This window comes from Grammomys surdaster, unplaced genomic scaffold (assembly GCF_004785775.1).
Source record: "Grammomys surdaster isolate TR1022 unplaced genomic scaffold, NIH_TR_1.0 126176, whole genome shotgun sequence".
In the NCBI taxonomy this organism is placed as follows: Eukaryota; Metazoa; Chordata; class Mammalia; order Rodentia; family Muridae; genus Grammomys; species Grammomys surdaster.
This window is the reverse complement of record NW_021620983.1, coordinates 5,538,267-5,566,071: the sequence shown is the minus strand read 5'-3', so window position 1 is coordinate 5,566,071 and position 27,805 is coordinate 5,538,267. Positions and strand designations below refer to the sequence as shown.

Genomic DNA, 27,805 nt, shown 5'->3' with positions numbered 1-27,805 from the left:
AGCTTCAAATACCCCTGTTTCTTCCTACCTGAGATGCCTCCCTTTCCACCCTTGACACTGAGGTTTCTGCTGCAGAAACCTCTGTAGCAGAGATCTGTAGCAGAGATCTGTGGCATAAGATAGCATTATTTGAATATACAATCAGTCTATAATTACCCAGAGATGACAATTATAAATAACACTGTGTCCCAGAGTTTCCAAGAAACCTGACACACACAGTTCTTGGGTATGTTGAAACACTTCCAAGAAAAGTAAAGAAGTGAAAAAATCTTTTAGAAGTCTTCAATTAAAATGTGTTTCAGTAAAAAAAAAAAAAAAACGACTTTCATGATGTGTTTTGGTACATATCACCCGGCAGACATTCGTCCTTGTCTTCACACCTCTAATTGTTTTTGCTGGCCAATTACAGCTACGTAGAATCGAGACCTTCTGCTTGGGACAACCATGCTTTTCATACGTGAAGAAGAGTCACCATGCACAAGGTTGGTGCACCTGAGGGAACAGATCTCCAGCAGAGAACTTTAATTTTCTGGATCATGGGGACAACTACCTAACATTTCTATGGGTCCCTGTGTGACACAAGGCTGGAGTTTGTCCTTTTCAGTCCCCTCTGCTCTGTCCCTATACCTTTCATACTTCTGCCTTACTTTAGTCTTCTATTTATCACAGACTTTGTGTGTATGTGTGTGCGTGCGCATGCGCACACGCACATGTATGTAGCTGCCTTTCAGAGGCCAGAAGAAGGGTAGATCTGGAGCTAGAATTCACACTACCACCATCTGACATGTGTGCTGGCAATCAGGACGGGTGTCTATAAGAGCATCAGCCAGTGATAACCATGGAGCAATCTCTCCAACCCAGGAACAGTTACTAAAGGTAGCAAATAGCATTCTTTGGGGACCTCAAATAGCATGGGAACATGCTAGCGGAGACTGTGATATCCCACATCCTGCCAATGCCTTTCTTTGGGAACTGAAACAGGACATCTCAAGTTAACCACTGAGCTGCACGTGAACTGGTCATAGGTGAAGCTGCAGGATTACAAGACTGTCGGGGACCAGGGAAAGACAACTAAGGTACGGGGTGACATTTCCTCATGAAGCAAGTATTCAGCTTTGTCTTCACAGATCAATAATTGATAGGACATGCTAAGTAACCTGGGTTCTGGACTCACGTACAATAGTATGCAATTAATAGATTGATAATTTTACCTAAACTACTGAGAGATTATATATTTTGTGGTTCAAACCTAAGGCCCCTGCACACAGGACAGTCAGTAATCCACAGAAGGTATGAACACTCATTAATCACTTATTCAAAGACGCAAGCTTGACATTATCATCATCTTCCTGTAGGCTACATAGACATAGGTTGATCCGCACAGAACTGACATCCAGGCTTGCCCAACAGGCAAAGGCGGCCAGAGAGCATGATGCTACCTGCTGCCAAGCACTGCGGTACACTCAGGGTTCTGCAGGGTTGGTGTCCCATAAGGAAGCTGATTCATACCCTCTGGCTGTCTCCTCTTATAGAAAGATGTGTCACACACTGTCACATTAGACAGAAAGGCTTAGTTTTCATAACTTAATATTTGTGCTTCAAAGCAAATAAAAACAAGTTCAAGATTGAATTATAGGTATAGAGGGATGGTTCATCCTTGTAGGGGACCCAGGTTTGCTTCTCAAAACCCAAGTTGGGTAGTCTACAACTCCCTGTAACTCCAGCTCCAGGGCTCTGTGGGTACCTGAACATACATGCACATTCATACAGACACACACAAGCACACACACAGAGATACACACACACACACAAATATACATACAACACACGCATACCCATACAGACACAGATACACATATACACACACATATACACATACATATCACACACATACACACTACACACACACACACACACAGAGCTGTCTAATTATAATATTTTTTTAAAAAATCTAGAAAGATGAAAACATTAAGAAGAGTTTACAGCCAATCAGTAATGACCCCAAGGTTGCCGTTGGTGACTCAGCTGTCCAATGAGGTGGTTGGCGGTGACAGTGACTGAGCTGGCCAACAGGAATAGGCAGGTTATTACTTCAAAAGTAGACTTTACAAAACTGATGTTACAGCTCTACCAAGGAGGGAGGGAAGTTGAGGGTGCGTCTCCCGACAAAGATAACGAATGCCACGCCTGCCACTAAGGCAGAAGGCACTAACCGGAGAGGTAAAGGCAAATGCTCCCGGGTGTGGGTGTGGATGTGGATGAGAAGTGTCCGCCAGGGCCCCTTGCTGTGGATGAGCCTGGACCAGGGTGAGTGCAGAGGGCTGCATTGCTGTTGCTTAATGGGAAGACTGTGGAGCCTCTGAAGCCAGTGCTGGCGCATGCGTGAGAGCAACAGCTGATCCGAATTAGCGAAGATTAACTCGCTCTGCAGTGGTGGAGGGCCCCGGATTATTTTATGTACTCCTGTTGCCGCACAAGCCGTCAGCACAATTATTGCCCTCCGATGTGAATGACTGATCTGTAGCCACAGCTAAACAGCTTGCTGCTTAGGGGCTCCGGGAACTTCATGAAGATGGATTTCCATACCATCAAAGTGCTTTTAATGGGCTCCCGGATCCAACCACAAGGCCTATTTTGCGGAGTATATAGAATTCGGGATGAAGGCTTCCTGTCCAAAAGGATTTGGTTGGTTGTCACTTGACAATTCCCAGCCAGCGCAAGGGAGGGGACTGGGGCGGGGGCGGGGGGAGATAGGTAGAATTGTCTCTGCTTTGGAGAATTAGAAACAAGGTGGTGGTGAGGGGGGGGCGGGGGCGGTTTACAGATGTTCACAGAACGCAACCAATGGCTGCATCCACAGCTGAACTCGAAGCGCTTAACAAATAGTGGCAATTTAGCTATGCTTGCGAGGAATAGCTCCCGTCACTTTGCGTTAGCATCTGGCCGAGTGTTAAACTCATTTCTACGCGGGGAGCAGGGGAAAGGGTTTCTAGTGTTCTTTCAAGAATGTTTAAATATTTGAACATAAATCCCTTTCTGCTTGCTATCATTCCTTCTTAGGGCTGCCACCGTGTATCTTTCTTCTGTCCCTTCTGGTCCCAATGTCTCACTTAGGCTACAAGAGTTGTGAGTGCTGTTGGCCTGGGAGCTACAACAGCTGGCCACGGTCATGGCCCGAGCTCACTTGCACTATACGCAGGGTACTGACTCACCTAAATACATTTAGAACATGGCAACCCAGAGAACTAGCCACAGGAGTAAGCTGCTCATTCAGAGACGTTTCCACGGGACTTCCGTGCACCCCAGGAGGACAGATGTGTAAACCATTGTTAAATAGCTGATCATACTCCCACCCCTCACCTACAGCATCAGTTAGGAAGAGGAGGATTCAGTCACCATTCAACATTTTTCATTCAGATAATACCTAAAAAAGCCCACCACTCCAAGGATGCTACGGTCACGTATTTTTTTTTTTCCTAAGCAAAACAAAGCTTACATTCCAATGAAAAGGCATGAAACCATCATGTCCCTGGCTAGTCCAGAAGCTCTGCTGGCTTTGGGTAGAATACAGAAGGTCAAAGCCTATTTCGAATCATGATGAAGTCAAACTTTCCAAGTCTGCAGTCCCTAACACTTGACAGTGGCAACATGATGACAGGCTTAGGAGCCGGGGTATCATCCAAGCTTAGGCTGACTAAAGAAGATTCCGTGTTTTTCAAATCCAGCTGATCCCCCACGTACGAGTTAAGCATCTCTGGAAGGCAAAACTTTCCCTCGGATGCAGCATTTCAGATGCCACTTCGTTTTAATATAGCCTGGCAGGAAAAGCGGCGACATTCATCCCCAGCAAGGTTTGGGGATGCGGTGGTCTGATGCTTGGATGGGCCCCTGGGAGTTCCCTGTTGGTGGGGGAGGGGACAAGGAGACAATTCTGAAGCCTGTGGGAGAAAAGGAGGCATCCTGGCACTCGCAGCCACTCAGAGAGAGCAAGTCGCTGCCCCCACTCACCTTTTCTGTCCGGCAGTTGCTGAGACCTATGCTGTTCACTACGGCCACCTTCCCATCCAGCGCCTGCTGCTCTCGCCTGAGCTGCTCCTTCATCTGGCGAGCTTCTTGGATTGCCTTGGTGACAGCATCGTGGTCATTTAAATAACCTGGGAATGAGACACAATAGATGTACCAAGTGCATGGGAAAGGGTGAAGCTGGTGTCTGCCACGGCCATTTCTCGTTTAGGTGTGTGTGCTGTGGTGGCCACCGGGACCTGAGGGTCCCTGATGTCTTCGTGGGACTCATGTCGAATGAGTGAATGAGTAAGCATCCAATTGGTGATGACTGGGTCACCCAGTCACATATGAAAACACCAGAAAACACCCACAGTAGGAAAGACCACGCTCAACACCATGTCTGGATGCTTCTAAATGCTCACACATTTAGAATAAAATTTTACCTAAGTATTTAAGTCAATGCCTGAATATGTTTTAAAGATTGAATTTGATAACTTGATTTGAACTGTGCATGTATGTGTTTGTATTTGTATGTATGTCTGAATATATATATATATATATATATATATATATATATATATATATATATGCAGTGTCCACGTAGGCCAGGAGGGGGTCCTTAGATTTCCTGCAACTGGAGTCACAGGCAGCTGTGAACCATGTAGCATGGCTATTGGGAACCAAACTTGTCTCCTCGGCAAGAGTAGTATATACTTTTAACCACTGAGCCCCCATTTCAGCCCTAAGACTAGAGTATTCCAAAGTTTAAACATACGAAAAACAGGGGTCCAGTCCATTGCCCTTTAAGATCTATGTGTTGATCATAGCAACTGTGATTCCCAAGCCTCTCAGAGTATCTGAAAATTCAGGTCAGAGTGTATGGCTAGTGCAATCAGGCCTGTGGCAGATGGAATAAGGCATTATTAGCTGACTGAAAGCAGTGCTTTCCCCCCTTATAAACCCACTTGCTCTGGACATAATCTACAGGTGGTAGTGATCTCCTGTGGACTTAAACTCCTAAGCACGAGATCACCTCAGGCACAGAATATGACCAAGAACCTGCAATCGTAAGACATCGTGGGTAGTGTTAACTCTAGCCTCTGTTAACTCAGTCTCGATAGCCAGCTTGGGTCTAAAACTCCCTGACCCAGGCTTAGTCAAGGTCTCTGCCAAAATAGTCTTAAAGAACACTGAGGGAGGGAACTAAGGTGATATTAACTTGATCTCAACGAAACTGCTGGTCATTTACTTACTGGCTCTGCATTGCTGTACAGAACATTATTTTAGGGTAGAAGAAAATTGAGGGGAAATAAAAATCCCAGTGTATTTTGCAACTATTTAAAGGATGGCTAATATTCTGCTGCTCACTCCCCATCTTTTAACTGGGGCATAAAATGGCCTAAGATGGATCTGTGATATGAAATTGCCCAGAAAAGGGACTTGTTTGTGACACAAGGCTAAATCTAACCAGATCCATTGGTGAGCCGTGACAGATGGAGGGACTGTGAGACAGAAGGCAGGCACTAATCACACATAAAATGACCGGCTTGCCTCAACATGCTCCACGAATTCCAGCAAACTTTACACCCTAATCCATTTTTAGAACAAAAAACATCTGGGCCATAAATCCTCTAATCTGCCAAAACACGCTATTAAATCCCACGATTTGTTGAAAAACACTAAGATTAAAGAAAGGAAATATAAAATGGCTAGCTGCCTTGCTACGAAAGTGTTATTAGTACTCTTTCTTTGTGTCATTATGAATGTTCTGGTACTAAAGAGCCTTGTCTAATCATGTCAGATTACACACCCTCATCGTGTGGCTCTTCTGTCTGACCCGCTGATTGCCAAAAATTCGTCAAATATTTTCTCGCTGTTTAAAAATTCTGAGAATACTGAAGGGAGACCCACATAGTTCTGCTGAGGAACTGACAAGGATGGCTCCTCAGTGGTCCTGGCTTTCCTCATCACAGGTTAATCCTGGTCCTGTCATCCTCTTGGGTCCATAAGTATGTTCTAGATGAGGTCATCTAAGGGGGAGGGGCTTGAGAGTTATTACTGTGCTTTTTAGAAACAGTAACTGGAATTGATCCAAAGAATAAACTGCTGCTTCACACACACATGATGTTTACACCAAGGACTGGTTGGGGTGGATGTCTGTTGCCGAGGATAGACCTGCTTTCAGTGACATTCTCCTCAGCATCCTGAACAATCCTCTCAATGTGTAATTCCCCAGTGCATTCTGACCTGCTGTACTCCGGGTAGAAACCCTGCCCTTCTGTGATAAGCTTGGGTGTGCTTGTTTAGTCAGTCCTCAGAAGACCAGCCTGCTTGTCCTGGCCCCTGACCCCTGTCTCTACTCAACCTGGCAATGTGTGTTTTTTATACACTATTTAGTCTCTCTATGGTCTGTTTAGCTTCCCCAGAACACAAATATATTTGAAACGGTTTAGCACATGGTGTTGAATAAAAGCATGAATTCTTTAAAGCTTTCTACAGACTGCCAAGATAGCACTGTGTAGGAAAACAGTTAATATGGATAGACGGGGAAGGTAAATGATGGTGAGGTGAAGAACTGAACCTGTATGTGGCAAGGGCCGCTTCAGCTGTGGGGAGGGTCAATGAGGTCCAAATGGGTGCTGGTTCAAAAATAAACATTGCTTTTGGAGATCCTTCTGTTTCAGTAGTAACGCTGTGTTAGATTCTAAAATTGGTATCTGGTCTGCTAACTCTGAAAGCCGCGCCATATGTTACAGAGTTCAGCCATGGCGTGGCTTTGCTCCCTGTGTCTGTCCAGTGTCATCTTAGCATGCTCGGCTAATGTCTTTCTTACTCTGCTGGCTCTCCTCATCAATCCACGTCCTTGATTGTATACACACACACACACACACACACACACCACACATACACACACACATACACACACACATACACACACATACACACACACACACATACACACACATACACACACACATACACACACATATACACACATACACACACACACACATACACACACACATACACACACACACACACAGAATGCGTGCGCACACGCTTATGCATGCACTTAACAGTGAATAATACAGCACATGACCTCCCTACCCTCCTCCCCCTCCTACCTCCTGACTTCATTTCTGTTTCCTGTTTCATTGATAACGATAGCCTTCTTTCCAGGTATTGAAAATGTCCTAGATCAAAGTTCTAGATTTTTCTTGCTCCCCACCTTTGTTTCTTATATTTAAACCATCTCCATACTTACCTCAACTTTAAGTGTAAGGTTACCTCTTCCCTCCAAACAAGCAAATCAAGTTTCTACTCAAACTTTATTTTTAAATCCCCCGCCTTCTAAGTCAAGCCCCTTACATTTGCTCCATGTGTTTGGACTCTCCCACCCTCTCTTCTCTCTGGTTGGAGCTAACACCTCTCTGCTGCTTCCCAGGGCCTCTGAGTTGCTGAATTTCAAAGCATTTTCCCTTTCCTGCACAATGGCCTCCCAGGCTATCCTGACAGTGTGAAGCTACCTCATCTACTTGTTGGGACGGCCCTCATTCTTCCATGGCTTCTCCTCACCTCCAGATTTTTGACCCAGCAAGTTTCTGTACCCATTCCATAAATTTTTGGTTCAACTTCCCAACCAATAAGGGGAAAATGTGATCTACATTAGACAAGCCTGAAGCCAAACTTTAGCTCGGCCACAAGGCAGTCCTTCAGGTCGTCTTACTTTTCTCTCGATTGCTTCATTGCTTAAATGTGGGTGACACGACATTAGCAAACTGTGTCGAGAGCAACTGAGTTAATACAGTCTGCAGACATAATAAGTGTCCCATGACAGCATTAGCTGTCACCTTGTTTACAAAGTGGCCCGGAGAAGTAAGTGGAATTGGCAGGCTGGATTCTGAGGGAACTGGGTTTCTGTTTATGGGAAGTGTGTTGACTGACAAGTTGTAACAATCGCTCTGGCTTCCGTTCTTCTTCTCAGCTCTAAAATGGCTGCAGCATGGATGATGGGTGCTAAGTGAAGATGTGCCTGGGAGGCAGAGACACTTGGCGTGTGAGGAGGCACTTCATCTCGGGAACGGCCTAACTTCATTTCTGTCTCCTGTTTCATTGCCCTCTCTGACCCCTCTTGGCACTCTCATGGTAGGACTTTGTCTGTATGGATATGAGATGTTACTCAGGAGGAGAGGGATCGCCTGGCACACACACAGGCCCCGGGGTGTTGAACCCCAGTGCTAGGCAAGTAAACAAGCAAACAGAAGTTCAATTCAGCCCAAGGCTGTCTGCGAGAGTTCAAAATGACACACTAAGATTGGCCAGTTGACAAGTGATATTCTGTTAGTTAGTTTTGCTTTCTGGTTTTTTTATTTTATTTTTTTTAATTGTTGTTGTTGTTTACAAATTTAGGCAGTGATTACATCTATAGTTTGGATCTGAAGAGGGTACACATACATGTATAGAAGTTTAACGAACTCCTAGGAGGAAAACTCGAGGGGTAACAACAGTATGACTTCTAGTTATATTTCATATGAGGTAATTAGTGCTTTGCCTTCACTGTCAGAAGCACCCTGAGAACTTTCTCCCTCCTTTTCTGTATTATTTTCCTTCTCTCTGTCTGTATCTCTGTCTCTCTGACTCTGTTTCTGTCTTTCTTCTGTATGCAAGTGTGTGTGCATTCATGTGTGTGTGTGTGTGTGTGTGGTGTGTGTGTGTGGTGCCTTCTGTGTTGTGTGTGTAAGGGTGTGCTAGGGTGAATGTGTGGATGGAATCCACAGCTACATTTCAAGGGTCATTCCTCTGGTGCCATGCCATCTGCCTTACTTTGTAAGACACAGTTTCGCATGGAGCATGTTACAAGGTGAAGCTGGCAGTTTTTCCAATATGGGTTCCAAGTCTTGAATATGGGTCTTCATGTTTACAAGGTAGGTACTGACAAGGTAAGTGCTGACCAAGCCGTTTTCTTAGCCCACAGCCTGTATTTTTATAAATGTTTCTCCAGGAATTGTGAAGCTATCCTATATACTATATATACCAAAAACCAAAACAAAGAAATAACTATTGCCAGCTTCAAGCCCTATGTATATGTACCTGTACATACATGTGTATGTTTTCTCATTCAACTTCTCCATCTGCATGCCCTATGAGTCCCTGAAATGCAGCCTGTGTTTCTCAGAACTTATCATCCTCCTGCCTTAGGCTATCTTTTCTTCATCCCACAGGACTTCCCAGTAGCCTATCCCAGCCCTTGGATGTCATCATCTAAGATTAGATTCCCCACTTGACCTGGATAATGGCCAAGTTTCATTGTTGAGCACTCATTTCTCAGCTCTTAAATTTGCTTACCCATGACCCATGGTCTTTGGCTTCAGTAAAGACATCCCATCATGCATTTAGGCTAATCTCATCCTTTATTGCTAGTTTGCTATCTTCAGTTATGTTCCCAGAGTCTGTCTTTACTCTGCTTCCAGACAGAGTATTTGGATGTGAAAAATAGCCTCTGCTTGCAAACCCATCTCTTGGTAGCATTTCATGAAATGACAATCTGTCATTGTTTGTAAAAAAAAAAAATGATGTTAAAAGTAACTGATTCAGAGTTTCATCTATAGTTATGTGCCTTGAGAATCTTCAAGAGATAATGCCAACCTTCAGCCTTGCCTATACACATTATAACTTTCAAAACTCTTTAATGTTTTCTCCAAATCATCATTCTGGGATAAGCCCCAAGAGCTTTAACAGGGCCTAAAAGCCCTTCATGTTGTCAGATGTTTGATCTTCCCATGCTCTATGTCTGTCTCACAGGGTCCTGCTGGAGTTGTGAAGGGTCAGTCCCCCAGTCCAAAGACTTTCCTGATTCCCATCTCCGTAAACTCTTCATTTGCTGGAATGTTCTCCCACTCTACTGTGTTTAGGAATTTCTTCAGGCATTATTCTGTCTGTGAGGACCTCTCTGACATAGCCCAGACATGCTCCAGGCAAGTTCTGTGAAGCCTGCTTATCTACTCCTTTGAAGCCTTGTAAATACTTTGCTCATCATGCAGGCCTGCATTTTCCTAAGCGTGTTGTCTTAGCTTGTCTGTTCATGAACTACTAGAGGGCATTTAAAAATATTTTATTCTATTTTCAATTCTCAATCCTCTCTCTGTCTCATCTCTCTCTGTCTCTCTGTGTCTCTCTCTGTGTCTCTCTGTGTCTCTGTCTCTGTGTGTGTGTGTGTGTGTGTGTGTGTGTGTGTATGTGCATGCAAGTATCTTCAAAAGACAGAAGAGAAAGAAGACATTGTCTCTCCTAGAGCTGGACTTACAGGCAGTTGTGAGTCTCCTAATGCACTTGCTGGACACAGAACTCTGGTTCCTGCAAGAGCAGCAAATGCTCTTAACCACTGAGCCATCTCTCCATCCCCAAGCGGATGGGTTTTTGTTTTTTTTTGTTTTTTGTTTTTTTTTTGTTTTGTTTTAATCTTTCACTTCCTTTTCCCGTCATAAGACTATTTTGAAGGAGTATGCCTGTATTTCTATGAGTTCCTATCTTCATATAACTACAAGTTCATTTCAATAAAAACCTTCACTCCACAGCACAGAACTGGTAAATGGTCATGGAACTGGCAGACATATCAAGCCAACACAGAGTTTTAGTATGTATACATTCTATGTAAGACATTTTCACTTTTTAAATTACATGTACTTAGTGCATGTGTGTATATTACAGGCCTATGCCTGACTATCAGAGCACATGGGTGGGGGTATGAACAAAGTACCAGGAGTCAGATCTCTCCTTCCACTGTAGAGATTCCAGGAATTCAACTCAGGTCTTCAGGATTAGGGGGAAATATCTTTTACCCGCTGATCTATTTCACTGACCCCATAAAAAATTGTAGTTTCACATAAAAGTTGGAGTGTGTCACACAATTTTCTACAAAGTTTTCTGAATTTCAGATCAGTTATGAAATATCAGCCCCTGAATATATAATATCCATTTCTTCATCTGAGAGAGTCAGAATTAGATCATAAACGTAACAACAGTTTATAAACTGTGAAGTGTCATGCAAAGCTAAATGGTTTCCAGCTGTGGTTGGGTGGCATTGCTCACTTCCTGAAGAGGCGGCAGCTTCCTGTGGACCATAACAACCTTACTTAGACTCTGAGGGCAACGCGGAGTTGCCTTATCCCGTGTCTTGTGTAAGTTGTCCCATGAAAGATAAAGTACTACTCAGGCACAGTGGACCATGCCTGTAATGCCAGCACTTAGGAGTGGGGCAGGAAGCTCCTGCTTCAGGGTCCGAGGCCAGCCTGGGCTGTTGTTAATGCAATCAATACACTTGAACACACTCCTTTCATTTATCTGGGTCTGTGTCTATTGAGGACAATGGAAGTATATTTTTTTGTGTTCATGGGTTTCTGAGGAACTTTAAGGTGAGACCAATATGTTCTAGTAGGAGACGAAGTTATGTTATGTCAGATGTGTGTTGCTTCTTGCTTCCCAAAGTTTGAAAATGCATGGCATAGCGAAAATGTTTTGTAAATACATTTTATATCTTTCTTCTTTTCTACTTTCTTTCCTTCTTTCCTTCCTTCCTTTCTTCCTTCTTCCTTCCTTCCTTTCTTTTTCTCCTTCCTTCTTTCCTTTTTATTCTATCTGTGTCTGTCTGTCTGTCTGTCTGTCTGTCTGTGTCTCTCTCCCTCTATGTATGTGTGAGTGTGTGTGTGCATGTGCATGCACAGTGTGTGAGTGCATGTGGACCTCAGTGTGTACCTGTGTGTGAATATATGCTAATATGTGTGATTACCAGGGTATTTGTGTATGTGTGTGTGTGTAGAGGTTAGATGTGTTTGTGTGTGTGTGTATGTGTGTGTGTGTGTGTGTGTGTGTGTGTGTGTAGAGGTTTGATGACAATTCTTAGGAGTCAGGCCTCTCCTTCCACTATGTATATCCTAAGAATTAAACTCAGGTTATCAGGCTTAGCAGCAAGTGCTTTGCCTGCTCAGCCATGCAGTGGCCTACACAGGGTATTCAACTCCCACTTAATGAGAGAGAGAAGATAAAGCAGTAAGAGAGAGAGAGGCCATCAAGAGGAAAAATGGGGCCAGAAAGAATGTCAACTCAGGGTCTTCAGACCCCACTGACATGACTGAAATAAAACGAGAAAGGCCTGGGGATGAAGCCCCGTGATGAGGTACATCCTCAGAATGTGGAAGTCTTTGGGCTAGCTCCTTGTCACTTACACATGCAATTAAATCAGAGCTGTACTACTGTTTATCCTCCCAAGGAACTTACTCCAGATGCCTGCAGAGGTGACGATCTGCCTCAGTTCCCCACAAATAGGGATGCTGGGTCAGATAACATAGGTGTCTGTCTGCTCTATCTAAGGGCCTATACTTTTGGAATAGTCACAGTGAGGAAATGGGTAGAAAAATACCTTGAGGAATATTTACAGAGTTAAACATACGTCAAACATAAGTAGAAAGGGCCTACGTAGGGACAGTGACATCGACCTAGTCAGTCTGGGCTGTTAGTAGTCGGAATTTTTTCCCAGATACCTATTATCTGTCTACCAATCAAAAGTACTCTTGTAGAACATACTCATTAGAGTATATTGGCCACCAACCTTAAAAAGTCACTTTCTGTATGTGTAGCTAATAGATAGATAGCAAAAAGCCTGTGTCATTAATGATAACTCAAAGTTATCTTTTGGTCCACAGTTTTCCATGGTTTATTAATGGCCTAAAACATTAATTTTTCTTTCAGGGTGACCTTTACAACGCCATTAATCCTCCCGGCTTTTACCCAACTACATTATTTCTCATTATAGTCTCAGCTTTCAACATCTACATTTGTTGAAAAGAGAAAAGTAAATTGTAGTGGCCTCAAACCCTTGGAAAATATGAGGGCTGCAGATACGGTAAAAGGCTTTACAGGGTGGGGGAAAAAAATGTTTTATTACAGTGATAGAGAAAGCCATATGATAAGTACCATTAAATACATTCTTGCCTTTATAAAATATTTGGCCATATTTAATCATTGGGAATGCTGGTGTAAAACTATCTATAGACATTATATATATACATATATATATATATATGTATATATATATATATATATATATCATTATATTAGAAAGCAGGGTTTGAGTAATATTTTTAAAGTAGGCCATATGTCAACACTGTAATATTTATGACCTCCATTTGTTTAAGGAAGTGAATCCTTTTTGCCAGATCAAATATTTTCTTACACACTTAGTCTAGAGAAGCTGATCTAGCCTCCTGTCCTCTAGGACTCTGTGCAGAGGAGTTAGTGTCAGACCATAGCATTAAGAGGCACATGAAGGTTCCAAACGTTAGTTTTCTCTGGTTCTTACTGACTGCTGGCCCTGCCCCGTGCTGAGTCAGTACTAACAAACTACCTTGAGCTCTGCTTTATAGAAGTTATAGCATCTGAAAATGTCTTTCTGCTCTGTCTAGTTTTCAATTTCTCTTACTCTGGACCAATTTTCTATTTCTTTCTGTCTCAAAACAAAGACCCAGCTTCCACCTTCCTAAGGCATGTCCTTTTTCAGCAACCTTTTCTCTGTGCTATGAGAGTGTCCCCTCACTCTCTTTCAGGGCCATACATCTCTCTATTCTTCTCTTCCTCATTGGAGAGAAATATGTGACTGCCTATCTATCATCTGTCTGTCTATCCATCTATCATCTATCTCTCTCTCTTTCTATCTAATCTATTTATCACTTATCTGTCTACCTATCATCTATCTATCTATCCATCCATCTATCTATCATGTTTGTCTATCATGTATGTATATTTATATGTATGTATGTATATATGAATGTATGTATGTACATACATACGTACGTATCTATCTATCTATCTATCTATCTATCTATCTATCTATCTATCATCTATCTATCTATCTATCTATCCCTCCACCTACCCCCCTTTTAAACCTAGGTCCTCCTAGGTTAAAACTTGACCTCCACAGTTACCTCTAGATTGAGAGATTGGATTTATAAGAGACTCCACATCACTGACTGACTTGTATCATGCACTGGACTATCCCATTCTCCGAAGCACTGCAACTGGGAGTCTGGTGGGATCACTCCATTTGGTTTTCAGAATCTACCTATGTATGAACTCCAGCTAAAGCCCAGAGCTATTCTGCTTCATATTCAGATGCCTTCCGCTCTTCCTATGTGTAACTTTCTCCAGGGCTACCTTACACTACCCTATTGCTGTCTGTCTGTCTATGAGGTAATGGTTGACTTCCATGCATGGGGTTACTCTGTCATGTAAGTGCTTTTATGAGTTCAAAGGTGACTTGAGGTAATGACATCTATCCCAAACTGCTCACAGAAAGAAGATTGCTTTCCAGTGTGAGATTTTTCAAGTTTTTACCTGGAGCTCTGATAGTTGACTGGAGGCATTTCCATAGTGCCTACACGATGGCTTTCTCTGCAGTGGGACCTCCCTGTGCTTCTCATAGTTACTGCACCGACTGGAGACTTCCTGCACTACCAATATACACAGCATTTGATCTTTACTTTTTAAAAACAGTCTTTTTAAATAGTTTTCTACCTAGAAAAATGTGTGGTAGATTTAAAATGTGTTCAAATCATCTTTGAGATTTTTTTTTTCCCTTCAAAAGTTGGAGGCTGATTCCCTTTTTCTGGGGTTCAGTTTCAGAAGAGCAAAACAGACTTGGTGGGAATTTGGTGAGCTGGTCACAAACACCATAGCTTCCTCTACTCTTCTTTTGGGTCACTCACTGGAAAGTTTTTCTACCATGTGATGCTGAACTGCAGGGAAGGGTTGTGTGACCAAGAACTGAGGTCTCCAACTACCAGCTAGGCATCAAGTTGTCTATCTCCAGTGAGGTCCACAGTGGTCTGCTTGCCTCTCTGGCCAGCATCCCCTCTGTGATCATTTGAGCTATCTTAAGGCAACAATAAGTAGCTAAGTTCCCCCTTTGTAATTGAGGAAATGTACATTTAAGGGCAAGGTTTAGGGCTGGTTTTTATATCACAGTTAGCTAATATACTAGAGGCATCTATGGTTCTTTATTTCTGACCAGACACGCTCATTCCTAGTGAACCGCTCTAGTCAAGGGATCATCCCTGCATCTAACATCCTAGCTCTGCACTTATGTAGCAAACAGGGTCACAGTTTCCCCCTGAGCGCTTGTAACTAAATGCTCCCTTGTTCTTGTGATTCAACACACTCTAAATTTCTTAATTGTGTCTTCCAGTTTTGCCCTGCTTTCTCCTTGTTTACTGTTCACCAATGTGGTGCCCGTGACTTTTGTCAGGATATGCCTGCATCCCTCCAGAATCCCCTTTGCCTATTTCTATCTGATGTAATATCCCCATAACCTTATATGACAACAGTGTTTTCACTGAACAGTGTTGTTCAGTTGTCAATACTGTTCAGTTCTGATTGCATTGCTCTAGGAAGAAAAAGGTCAAAATCTCCTGAGTGTTCAACACCTCACTCCATCCATGGCTTTTACTACCCGCTGTTTGTTTGTTTGTTTTACATGTTATTTAGCTTTGTGCCACATGCTATTCAACTCTTTAGCAAAGTCCTTGCACTCCACAGACATATATTTCTCTAGATCTTTCCTCCTTTTTTAAAGCCTAGAATGTCTATGAATATATCGGTTCTTAAAAGTTCAGTTTGGGTATCGCTATTTGTAAGTTAGTCTAGCTTGATTCTTCCCAGTAGAATGTCGCACTCTCCTCTTGGACTTCAGGATTACAACTGTGCTCTAGAGTCACCTTCAGTGTTTATGAGTTATATTATAACGCCTCCAAAAGTGATTGTGTACTACACAGGGGCTAAACTGTGCTACAGGCTTCCCAATCAGACAGAAACAATAAACATGTCGATTGTATTTGTTTTTCTTCATGTATAAAAAATAAAAATAATACTGTTGGTTAACTCGTGAGAAATGATGGTTACAGGAAACCAAAGGTACCACTCTTCACAAGCCCAGGTTGTGTTCAACTGGAATTTCCAATCAGAATAGAGCAGAACAAACTTCATATCTCATGGCTGACCATTGACCCAAACAGAATGTAGTCCTCAGTATATAGTTTACATATATTCATACACATCACAACAATAAAAATAAACTCAGTGATAGGAAAAGGTAAGTCACTTAGGATCAATAATTTGGAACCAGTTTTCACTGCAATTAATCACTCATGGGTCTTTAAAAAATAAACTAAACGGCAAAGTTTCACACTTTCAGACTGTCAGGGTCAGTAGCAATCAGACCGAGTTAGAAATGTCACTTGCATATTTAAACCAGACCTTAGGAGAGACCTGTAACTCCAATTATATCTTCCTCATTAGCTCAGGCCATGTGTAGCCTTCTTAGATGATTTCACCCAAATGCCGCGAATGGAAAATCAATGAGAACAAGAGAAACATAACTTACCTATTGTGCTAACTCTTGCTGAAGGACTAGCTAACGCTGCTGGGACAGAGGCTTTGAGGGGGCCCGCCCCACTGTTTATTCTCAGAGCTGGCATGTGAGGAGAGGTGGGTGATGCAGGTGATTTGCCATCAGAGGTCTTGGGCTTAGCTGATAGGTTCAGTGGCTGGGCCACTTCATCCTGCAAGGATCATCAGAACATGAGCTGTGACAAGGCAAAGCAGAACAGAAACGTCTAGAGAAGCACAGGTGCACAGCCTGTCATTTCCCATCAGTCCCCTGAACATTTGCTCTCGACAGTACAATGTCTGCTTAGCTGCTGACATAGCGTCACTTTCAATCTCTCAAACAAGCCAGTTAAATTTCAGGCATCCTGGTCGAGGTGTAGAGGTAGGTAGCACCTGGACCACCCGTGGGTGTGTGGCTCTGCTCAGAACCTCTCTCTTAATGGAATATATATGGAATATATAAAGAAAAAGAATGTTCTAAGAAAACGATCATTTCCCCTATGTTTCACAAAAGCAATTTTAGCTTTTCATCTACAAATTAAAGTAAACATGATTAATATTATGGTAACATGTATTACCCAGACACCTAAATAAACACCACCATGGTCATAACATAAAATCTAGAAGATGCTCAAAATATTCCTTGGAAAATCACATGGTACAAATATCTGTCTAAGATCAATTCAGTACAGTCAGTGACTTCAGTTATTCTATGCATGAAGAATGTTGCCTGATGTATAAGCTTCTCTCTTAGCACCCAGGTTGCTATTCATATAACATTTATGAATACAATACTTCTGGGTTTCTGTTGCATCAGAATCAGACACAACAGCTCTACACTGCATCATTGCAAACCATTTCATTCCTCTGTTATGCTCGAAAGCCAGAACATCCTGGCAATTGTTATACCAGATCCAGTAGTACTTAAATTTTACTCTAGAATAAAGATTTCTTTATAAATACTATTTCATGAGTTAAGAGTATAGGTGATATTTATGAATCGCAAGAATTTTGTTTTAAAGTGAAATGATCTTTAATCAAGTAGGGCAAATAGATAGCCAAGAAACATATGCTAATTGCTATAAAAATCTAACTACTCATTATAGATATATGCACATATATCTATATGTACAAATTTACATATATGTTTATATATGAAAAAATTCTGGAAGCATTCTCACTACAATTAAACATTTATACCTCTTAAAAATAGACTAAAAAGTTAAAAGCCTTACATATAAATATAACTGCAACTTATAGATTTTCAGAGTCAGTAGAACACTGACAAATATGTGTAAGTGTTTGTATATATATATGGTGTGTGTACATCAACAAGTTATTAAAAATCACTTGATAAAGAAAATTGTTATTTCTTTATCAAAGGTATGTAGTAAACACTTGTGTTTTGAAAAGGGCTCATGATTAGGTTATAGATTCTGTGCACTTAGGAAACCTGTGAACAGACTAGGAAAAAGTATCCTTATAAGTTCTTTCTGAAGCTATGACTTATGTTACAAGGAAAAACACACTTTTAAACCAATGAAGTAATTCCTATTGGCCATCATATATCATTAGAAACATAAAGTAAGTTAATAGCTGTTATATAAAATTATATCCATTAATAGACTCTTGATAAGTAGTAAAATAAGATAGTTCTCTCACTGATGGGGAGATATGACTTGGAACCATTTTATACTTAAAAAGGTATAGAGGCCAAAGTATCCCCATCCTACTGAGTGTGAAACATTCAGTTGAGCTCTTCTGACAGAACCTACAGAATGCCTTGGTTGGCAGGAACTCAAAGTAATGCGTGTCCATTACACAGATATATAGTTCTGAAAGAGCTGTTCATGGGCCAGCACTGCCTGCAGATCCTGAGAATTGGTTCAAGGCCAACTGTTGCAGATGCTTGGAGGTGGGGCATAGCAACCTGGGTTTAAAGAAGTATTTTCCAGTGATTCTAATGGACTCTAAAGGTTGGCAGCTATTGACTTACAAAGGAGGCAATTTTAAAAGGTTATGCTAGGTTTCAGGAAGCTTCTTCAATGGAAGGGCACACAATTTAAAATATGCAATAGAACTATAGTCTTCAAAATTTGGATGAGATATATGCTAATAAAATTAGAAACAGTGTGTGGATAAAAACTTAGTGCTACAAAGATTGGCCAGGTGCAAGAGGTAGGATGGGGAATTCTGGGATAAGGATCTGTACTTCTCCATCAGTTAAGTCTAGTATCTTGACAGACTGGTAGATTGCTAATGCTACTTAGTGTCTAGCTGTAAATATCCCATGGGTTCCTCTCCCTGCTAGGTTTATGCTCTGTGTGAGGCCCGGGGCTTCAGTGACAGCCTTGGAACCTCCCAAGAATGGGATCAACAACTCTTGCCAAACGTTTCTGGGAAAGCTTTGGGATGGTAATGACTGCCCTTGAGTGTGTAGAAAAGGGATGGGAAGATAGGGTAGGCTGTATTCTGAGTCAGAGTGGGTGTGGAGTTCACAGTCTGAGAGCATACATGTGGACCTGGAAGAGGGGTGACATTAGCGGTGAACCTGAGGGGACTGGGGATCCTGACACGGTGAATGTCAGATGTCTGAGCTTTAAACAGTCACAGCTATTATAGGTGCATGCTGGCAGGTGACTCAGTTGTTTGTGAGTGCTATGGATGCACTGGAACTTTCAATATTTCCTTCAAGGCAATACAGTGTCTGAAAGGCAAAGAGTGCAGGACCCCAAGGACATATGACAGGTCAACAGTTCCAATTTGTTAGAAATGTCATTCAAATTTGCCCTTTCAGTCTCTCCTCCACAGTGTGACAGGCTAGTGGTGGATTTAATCAGAACTCACATGCATGATCTGAATGCTGGGAACGGCATAAATAATTTTGGCCCATGATAGTACATCTCACGGTTTGGTCAATTTTAATAATTTACTGCTGCTGAGATCATAAAGCAAGGGCCATTATTCATGAAGAACAGGAAACTTACAAAACCATCCCAATTTTCTATTAATTATTGTTTATTTGACTGGATACGAATTCATCATTTAATTGGAAGATGGGCTTGGCCTAGGGCTTGGGGTGTGTGTTCTCAGTGTTATGGGTATGCAAATAAACATAGAAGTTACGGCATTTTCTACATTGTGTTTCACTTGCAGTGTCTTATTTAGAAGAAAAAAACAATGAACAACCTGTCACAGCCAACCTCTATGCTTACCAGTAAAACATACATTAAGGTATAAATAAATAACTCACATGCAAAAGACACTAAGTATCTTCCAAGATCAGGAAAACATTTGTCTCCAATCCCCCAGCAAGCTGGGAGGAAAGCAGTTTCTTTTGAGTTACCCAACCAATTGTTGAACAAGGTTGCCACAATGAAACTTTTATAAACGTTGTTACTTTGTAATTATTTCTTTTCTACATAAAATGATAGTCTCCGGGATTTTATTTACTTTTTGAATAGCTCCAAATGATAAATGGTTTAGGAAAATCTAAACATAAACAGACATGTAAGCTGAGGTAAACATATTTCAACCCATGGAAGACGGTTATTTACATTTGCAGATCTCATTATAGATAGTCCAAATCACTTGTTTAATCTTCAATACCACAGTGATTTTTGTTTCTTTGTTGTCCTGATCCTCTAGCCTCTCCCTCTCAAGTGTGGGGTCACAGCTGTGTGCCTCCAGGCTTTGCCCATCACCTTTGATACAATCAAGTCACCAACAATTTATTGGAAGAAGCTCAGGCAGTTTTAGTGAAACTTCCATTTTTGGCTTCAACACATCATGCTCCTTTTGTTTGCATGATGAATTTTATCCTAGAGTTTAAGAGGCAGACTGGCTATGTCCTCTGAAGCTCTGATCTCCCTGTGTAGTTAATCATGTCCCATAATCATGCAAAGGCCTCAGGTAAAAGCCAGAGAGCGAAGTCATGCACACGCCTGCTATTTCACACACCAGTAAAAAGTGTTGGAGCCAATTTACACAACTTGGTGACTTTTTGCGATTCTCTATTGTCTATGCTACATTATGTAAAATATTTCATAATGTTGATATATTTAGACTGCCTGTTGAAAAAAACATTTCAGTCCTAGTATCATTAATTTCAATTTGACATAGTCAACAATTACATGGGAAAGGACTCTTTTTTAAATTCTCTTCTCATATCTTCCATTTGACTGCATTTGCAGGTCCTTCTCATCCTCCTAAGTTCCTCCCCTTCATGTCCTCTCTCCGTCAGATCCACTTTTCCTCTGCTTCCCTTCAGGAAAGTGCAGCCTCCAAGGGATATAAACTAAAGACTGCATAACATACTACGATAAGTGTCAAGACAGACCCGCTGCCACTGTTAGGAATCCCACAAGAACACCAAGCTACACAACCACAACATATAAGCAGATAGCTTAGGTCAGATCCATACAGGTTTCCCAGCTGTTGATACAGGCTCTTTGATTGTCGCTTCAGTCTCTGTGAGCTCTTATGATCCCTGGTTATTCTAGCAATATTCATAACTATATTTGTTATTTGCAATGCCCTCTGTTCCTTCTCTAGTAATATTTCAGCTTGGTATTTTCCAATTTTGTTATTTAACAACTCAATGCTATGAATCTTAAATACACACAAACATGCATGCACACACTTGAAAACATAGAAAGAATAAAGTATACCTTGTAGAATATCACTTATATCTTATACTCAATTTTAAGAAAGGAAGGAAGGAAGGAAGGAAGGAAGGAAGGAAGAAGGAAAAAAGTTTGGAAGACTTACATGAAAGAAATCCATTCTTCCAATACACAGCTCTCCTCTGATAGCCTATGAAGTGGCCCTCAATAGTACCTGCCTTCTGGTGTTTTGTGCCATCAGCCCCCTCTTACAATGGAAAGAGATTTCCTTTATCAATACTAGGGTGCTAATAGCAAGAATATGGGTCTGGGAAGATGGCTCAGTAGGCAGAGTACGTGCTGTAAAAGCAGGAGGGCCTGATTCTTATTTCTCAGTGGTCACACCTACCCATAAAGCCAGGGTTGGATACGTGGGGGCAGGAGGATTCTAGGGCTTACTGGCAGCAGGTCAAACTGAAACTACTAAGTTCTAGCTTCATTGAAAGAGACTGTTTTAAAAAACAGGATGGATAATGATTGAAGTGGATGTCCAATGCCTATCTCTGGCCTTCGCACTTGCACACACATACACACACACACACACCTCTGCACACAAATGCACACCTGTGTACGTGCACACACATGCATGTGCGCGCGCACACACCACACACACACACACACACACACACACACACACACACGTGTGTGTGCACATGTGCGCGCACACACTACGGACTATGGCTTTAGATCCTAGGTAATAAACTAGACATATGACTTGGTCATCTTCGCCCGGACTGTTTGTGCTGTAATCATTTGATTTGGGTGCCTGTCTGTGCACTGAAGGACATGTGCTAATGTCATTTCTCTCTGACTTTGTTAGCAACCCTGCCTGGGTTTCCACAGCCAAATATCTCACTCTGGGGGAGTCTATCATCCCCTATTAGGAGCGAAAGCCTCTTGGGATGCCAGCCCACCTGGGATAAGGAGACAAAGTTTCATTGGTAAGGAAAGTCCTCTGATCTAGATGTAACACTTTCTAGACCAGGTAGGCACCATTTGTTTATACTTTTCCTTCTCTTTTAATATTTTAATCCTTTTACTTTAAAGTTTACATTTGAACTTTGGTACTTTGAATTTTTCTCAATCTAAATCTCCTTTCCTAAAGTGTTCTAGAAAAGTACTGTATACTGTTAATTTCCATAGGCTTACTTCCAAAACTGTTAGATGAGAATTCCTTTATCCTGCCATCTCAGAAGAAAAGCCTCTTGTAGAAAGTTTGCAAATGTTCTTGTGTATGAAGAAAAGAGGACTAGAAACATAGCTACTGGTATCTGTTGCAACATTCACACAATGAGGCCTGTAATACAGAAAGTCACTCATTCCATGAGGCCTTAACACAGAGATGGTGTTTCACAGTCAACTTTGTTTAAACTCAGAGTCTCTGACAGCGTCATAAGCCTAACAGTGCTGGTCTTTGGTCTATGGTGGTCATATCTAGATAATGTATAGCAGCTTCTAAAGTGAATAATGAACCTCAACCATGAGGCTAAAGGAAACAGGAGCAACACTGAATGCAAATAGCCAGGTCAGCTTCTCCTGTGAGCCTCTACGTGCCAATTTCCAAAAGCTTTAAAAATGCTGTAAAAAAATGAAGTTTAAGGAATCTGTAATGTGTTGCATACCCCCATGATCATGCCTTAACATGATTACTAGAACACGCATGACCCTGTCATTCACTATTGCATAGGGAGGTGCCCAGGTTGTCAAAGGGGGACTAGAGTCCCACATACATGAACAATCACTGGAGTTCCCTGGTTTACAAACCATGGGACACGGGAGGGACAATGATCAGTTCTATTATCAAGTCTGCACTGGGGACACTAACATCTGTAACTAGACCTGAAGGTATAAACAGATATCACTACTGAACCTAGAAAAGGAACTAGTATCAGGCAGACAGGAAGACATTCTAAATATCGTGGAATGAATTACAGTTGACCCACTGAATTTGAAGAGCTAAAAATGGTCATATGAAGGGAGGGAAGGGTTATCATTCAGAGAACCAGCAATAACCAAAACTCAGACTAAAATATTGGTGAGCTATGATCCTGAAACAAAGCCAAATATAATATTTGGAATGAGCTCAGAAGTCTGAACAATTTGTCAGAAATTATCAATAGTCTCTTATGATTTAGGTTTCTGCCAGGCTGTAAGGGGATATTTAGGTATAAGCAAACTGACTATCACTAGGTAGCAATCAAGGATGGGAGTAGGTACAATCATGTGCCAGCAATTATCAAATTTCAAGTTTTATCAAAACTCCAGTTAATTTCATGGAAGGCCTCTATTCTGGGCTCACATACGCATATGTGTGGGTCCTAGGGGCAACAATCCCTAGTGGTCTAGTGAGCCACTGTGACAGGCTGCTTAATGCTTAGTGGCAGTTAGGACAGTTAACTGATGTCTTGTAGTTTGGGAAACTTTCATGAGAATCAAATTGTCTAAGGCAGAGAACCCTGAGGAGGAATAGAACAAGCAGACATATGCATGCACACATACACACAAACACACACACACCACACACAGTGGAGGAGAGAGAGGAGAGACAGAGAGACATAGAGGGAGAGGGAGAGAAAGAGTGAAGGTCAGGGAGTCTGGGCCAGTTTCCTGTTACATCAGTGTTTTGATTTATAGTGTTGAAATGAAGGCATCAGACATGAAATATTTCAGAAAGCTTCTCTTTAAAGTTCTCCTTATGGGTGATGCAAGCATGCCTACCCTATAGAAGACGATTTGTCCAAGGTTATATGTATCAACATTTCAACTTTCCTAATGCCCACAAAGGCTGCAAACAGAAAACAGAGCAAATCACATTAACTGTTAATTAGGGGAATGGTTAAGATTGACTATGATAGTGTTTGTTTTCTTCCTTTAACTCAAGTATTTAAAGATGGTTTATAGCTAAGGCTTGTTACATCTGCGTGTCTATAATACATCCTGAGCAAACGGCTCCCCGAGGGCTGTAGAACAGGACTGTACAAACTACAGAATGCATGCCTCTAGCACTTTGGGGTCTTCAATTGAACTCCTGCATCTCTGAAATCTCAGTCTTCACAGCCTTGGTCCCTTCTCTTGTCCCCAAAAGTAGGTCTTAGTTCTCTATGACTCATTGTTCAGAGGCCTCAGCTCAAGGGTTATTGTGCCAGGTGCCCTGGTATCATGTTTTGTTCTCCTTGTGAGAATTAATCCTTTAAATGTGCCCTCTCTGTCATTTATTACTGCCAAACACAGTGATGCATCCTGGGAGAGAAAAGAGACTTATTTGTACTCCTGACATTAAAAGACAGAACATTTTAAGACAACATGAACTGCTAAGGATTTTTAATGGTTAAAGAAATATCTTCATAAATAACCTACAGAAAAAAAGTTATTTTAAAGAACAAAAAAGCCCACACTTCATTATTTTGAATTATTTATAACGAATATTTTATAACTATGAAGTCTACAACCACCATCAAAATCCAGTTGTTTAGATGAACTTTTTAGCACTTTTTACAAAAATTGAAGTTTTCCCCATGTGTTCGTCTACATGCTTTTAGAACTGTGAATATGCAAGGGGATATACACTGAAATCATAAGTGGTTACAGTATTAAGTCATAAAAAATGTTCTCATGAATTTGACATTCGTTTTTACTGTAAATGCTTTGACAAGGGGGGCTGGGATTACAGCACCGTGTTCTACATGCTTTGTGTTTGTGGGGCCCTGGGCTCAATCCCAGCCATCGACAAAGCAACGGCAAACAGAAGACCAACACGGACCACTGACCTGCTTACCGATCGCACCTTAGTCCCCAGTACCTTCATCAGAAGCAATTGTTTTCCAACTGTGAATAACTTAAACTGCTTTTCTCTTCCCTTCCTTTTATAACCAACATGTTAGAAAACAGATAAGAAAGGTGAACCTAACTGCGCACTTTTTACTGATTCCTCCCTTCTTCAAAAGAAAGTGAAAGAAACTTCTAATTCAATTTTGTTACAGAAAAAGCTAGTTTCCAAGAAGTAAACCCATACAGCTCGGTGTGCTGCTGACTGGAGGGAGGTGTTGATGTCATGAAGCATATGTATAACGGGTTTGACATGTTAAATAGTTATTAGCATTTGAGGTTATTTTAATAAAGAGTTGCTTGTTTGGTTTTACTTGCTGATTTGTAACTACTAGTCACTGTATTTCCTAGCTGCCAATAGGTATCACCCCAGCATTTAAGTGAACCCCTGTATTGCTGTGGGATCCCAGTCTCCACAGCCCTGGCCCCTTCCCCTTCTATATATACAGGCTGCAAAGCCCTTCATGTGCTCTTAGTTCTTCTTGGTGCTGAAGCCTGGGGATACCAGCCCCCACATCCCAGACATGGCCTCTGACCTAAGAGTTCTGCAGCCGTCTACAACCCGGAAGCCATCCATCCCAAGAACAAAGATTTGCTAACCAACCTTTTAAAAGAGTGGCAACAAAATCTTACAACTAATAATGCAATGTTTGACTTAATTTTGAAGAGAATGTTCTATCTGATATGGAAGAGAACACGTTTTCAATTTGGGCAACATGGATATGGACCTTTGCAATATGTTTATCCAATTAGGAAGCATCCAAAGTGGTCAAAATTCCAAACACATTCATATAACTAAAGTTTATATAGAAATCCTCTTAGTAAACAGTGTAAAAGTTCCAAATGTCATTATTTTAATGGACTTACTTTTTAAAATTTAGTTTGTGTGTGTGTATGTGAATGTGTGCTTGAGTATGTGTGTGTGTGTATTTGAGTGTGAGTATATGTGTGTGAGTGAGTGTGTGTGTGTGTGTGTGTGTATGAGAGTATGAGTACCTGGCAATGTCAGTAAAGGTTATCAAATCTTATGGAACTGAAGTTACATATGTTGTAGGCCAATGAATGTGAGTTCTGAAAACACAACTTGTGTCCTCTGCAAGGAACCAGGTACTAAGTCACTCTCCGTGTACATCATGATGACGATGGTGATGATTACCATTCTTATTACTGTACCTACTTTTCTTTCTATATAAGATACATGTAAATTTACACAGACACAGATCCTCTGGGGTCACTAGGACAAGAGCAACATTTCAAGAGACCAGGAGGGTGTTATGGAACTTTCAGCCACTAACTGGCCAGATCTAGGGTCCATTTCAGGTTGATGTTCAGCTGGGAGAGTCCACGAGTGTGCATAGTCCAGTTGATTGTGATGCAGAGCTGACAACCTCAACAGAGTGACTGAGACACTCTCTTCCTTCATGGCAGTGACAGGAGCAGCCTCGTGTTATTAAGGAATTCCATGAGTCACCAGCTACTTATGTAGAATATTCTGGAGACAAAGTATTTTTTTCTCAAGATATTGAAGGTGCTTTGTTGGACCATATATTCTGCCTATATAATATAAACCCAGGGTACAGGGCAAAAAAAAATCCAAATCCAAGTGAAGAAAGATGAGAAATGAGTCTCAGGTAGAGTTTGGTTTTAACTATAATGATCTTGGCTTTATCTGAGTGCCCTCAGAGAATAATGATTTTCAAGAGTCTGTTGTAGTTAGGCATGCCATGGGACGTGAAGAATGGCGAGACTGATTTATCAGGTATTCATTTAAGAAATAGTCAATTAAAATAATTAATGTGTAGTGAACTCAGCTGTAATGCCTTATGTTTAATTTTTCACAGCCCATACCATTAAAAGAATAATCTATTTCCCAGTCTGAATAGCATAAATGATTTTATATATCAACTACAATGACATCATTATAGAGGGGTGTTTGTGTGTGTGTGTGTGTGTGTGTGTGTGTGTGTGTATGTACTGATGAGCATATTCACCACCCACACAGTATGTGCTGGGACCAGAGTTGGACACTGAATGTATTCATTAGTCATCTCTCTTGAGTTTTGAGACCAGGCTTCTCATTGGAACCAGAGTCCATCCGCTCCAGGATGCTGTCTGTCTAGCAACCCCTGGGGTGTCTCAGTGCTGGGGTTACAGAGATGTGGAAAGAATCTGAATTCTGGTTCTCACGCTGGCACCCACAGCAGACTCTTTACCCTGTGAATGATCTTCCTAGCTTCACATTTCGACTGAATTAAGGAGAAAATATTGAGTGAAAATATTAGAGTTTTATGTTATTTTAGATAGTGTTATTATCTATTAGATCATCCCATAAAATGAATCTGTCCCTTTGGGTACTTCATGATATGTATTATACATACAACAGTCTTCTCTATAAAAGTATTTGTAATATGTAATGTTGCACAGTGTGTTATATATGCATATATACTATAAAGTTGTATCTGTATAAAACTATATTAAATAACTAAGGTAAATGTTATACATAATGCGATCTGTTATGTTCAGTGATGTAGATTATATATAGCATTATATAATGGTATATAATGCTATATATAATCTACACATAGATGTTATAGACATATGCCTCTTTAAATGGATGGCATGCCTTTCTGTTATCTTAAGGGATTATTTGTCATACAAGAGGCAGAGAAAGAGGATCTCAAAAAGACAAAAACAGGAGAACAAACTAGTAAGATTTATCTTCTAAAATTCTTCTCTTGGACTATTAATTAAACAATGTAACCAAACCAGCAAATCCCCATAATAAGTCTAATCACCTGATTATTCTCCACAGGAGAAGGCTGCTCACTTAACTATGTATTCTTAGTGAGCTAATAAAGCTAATGCATACAATAGAA

General features: G+C 41.2%; 1 protein-coding gene across 4 annotated transcripts in view; it reads right to left on the bottom strand.

Moving 5' to 3' along the window:
• Sox5 (SRY-box 5) overlaps positions 1–27,805 on the bottom strand; it is a 370,611-nt gene that overhangs the window by 22,878 nt on the left and 319,928 nt on the right. For all 4 annotated transcript variants that reach the window (XM_028757584.1, XM_028757583.1, XM_028757585.1 and 1 more), the window contains 2 exons: positions 16,436–16,613; positions 4,009–4,154 (listed from right to left, as the gene is read on the bottom strand). In XM_028757584.1, coding sequence (XP_028613417.1) covers positions 4,009–4,154; positions 16,436–16,613 — 324 coding nt within the window. The remainder of the gene's footprint in view (positions 1–4,008; positions 4,155–16,435; positions 16,614–27,805) is intronic.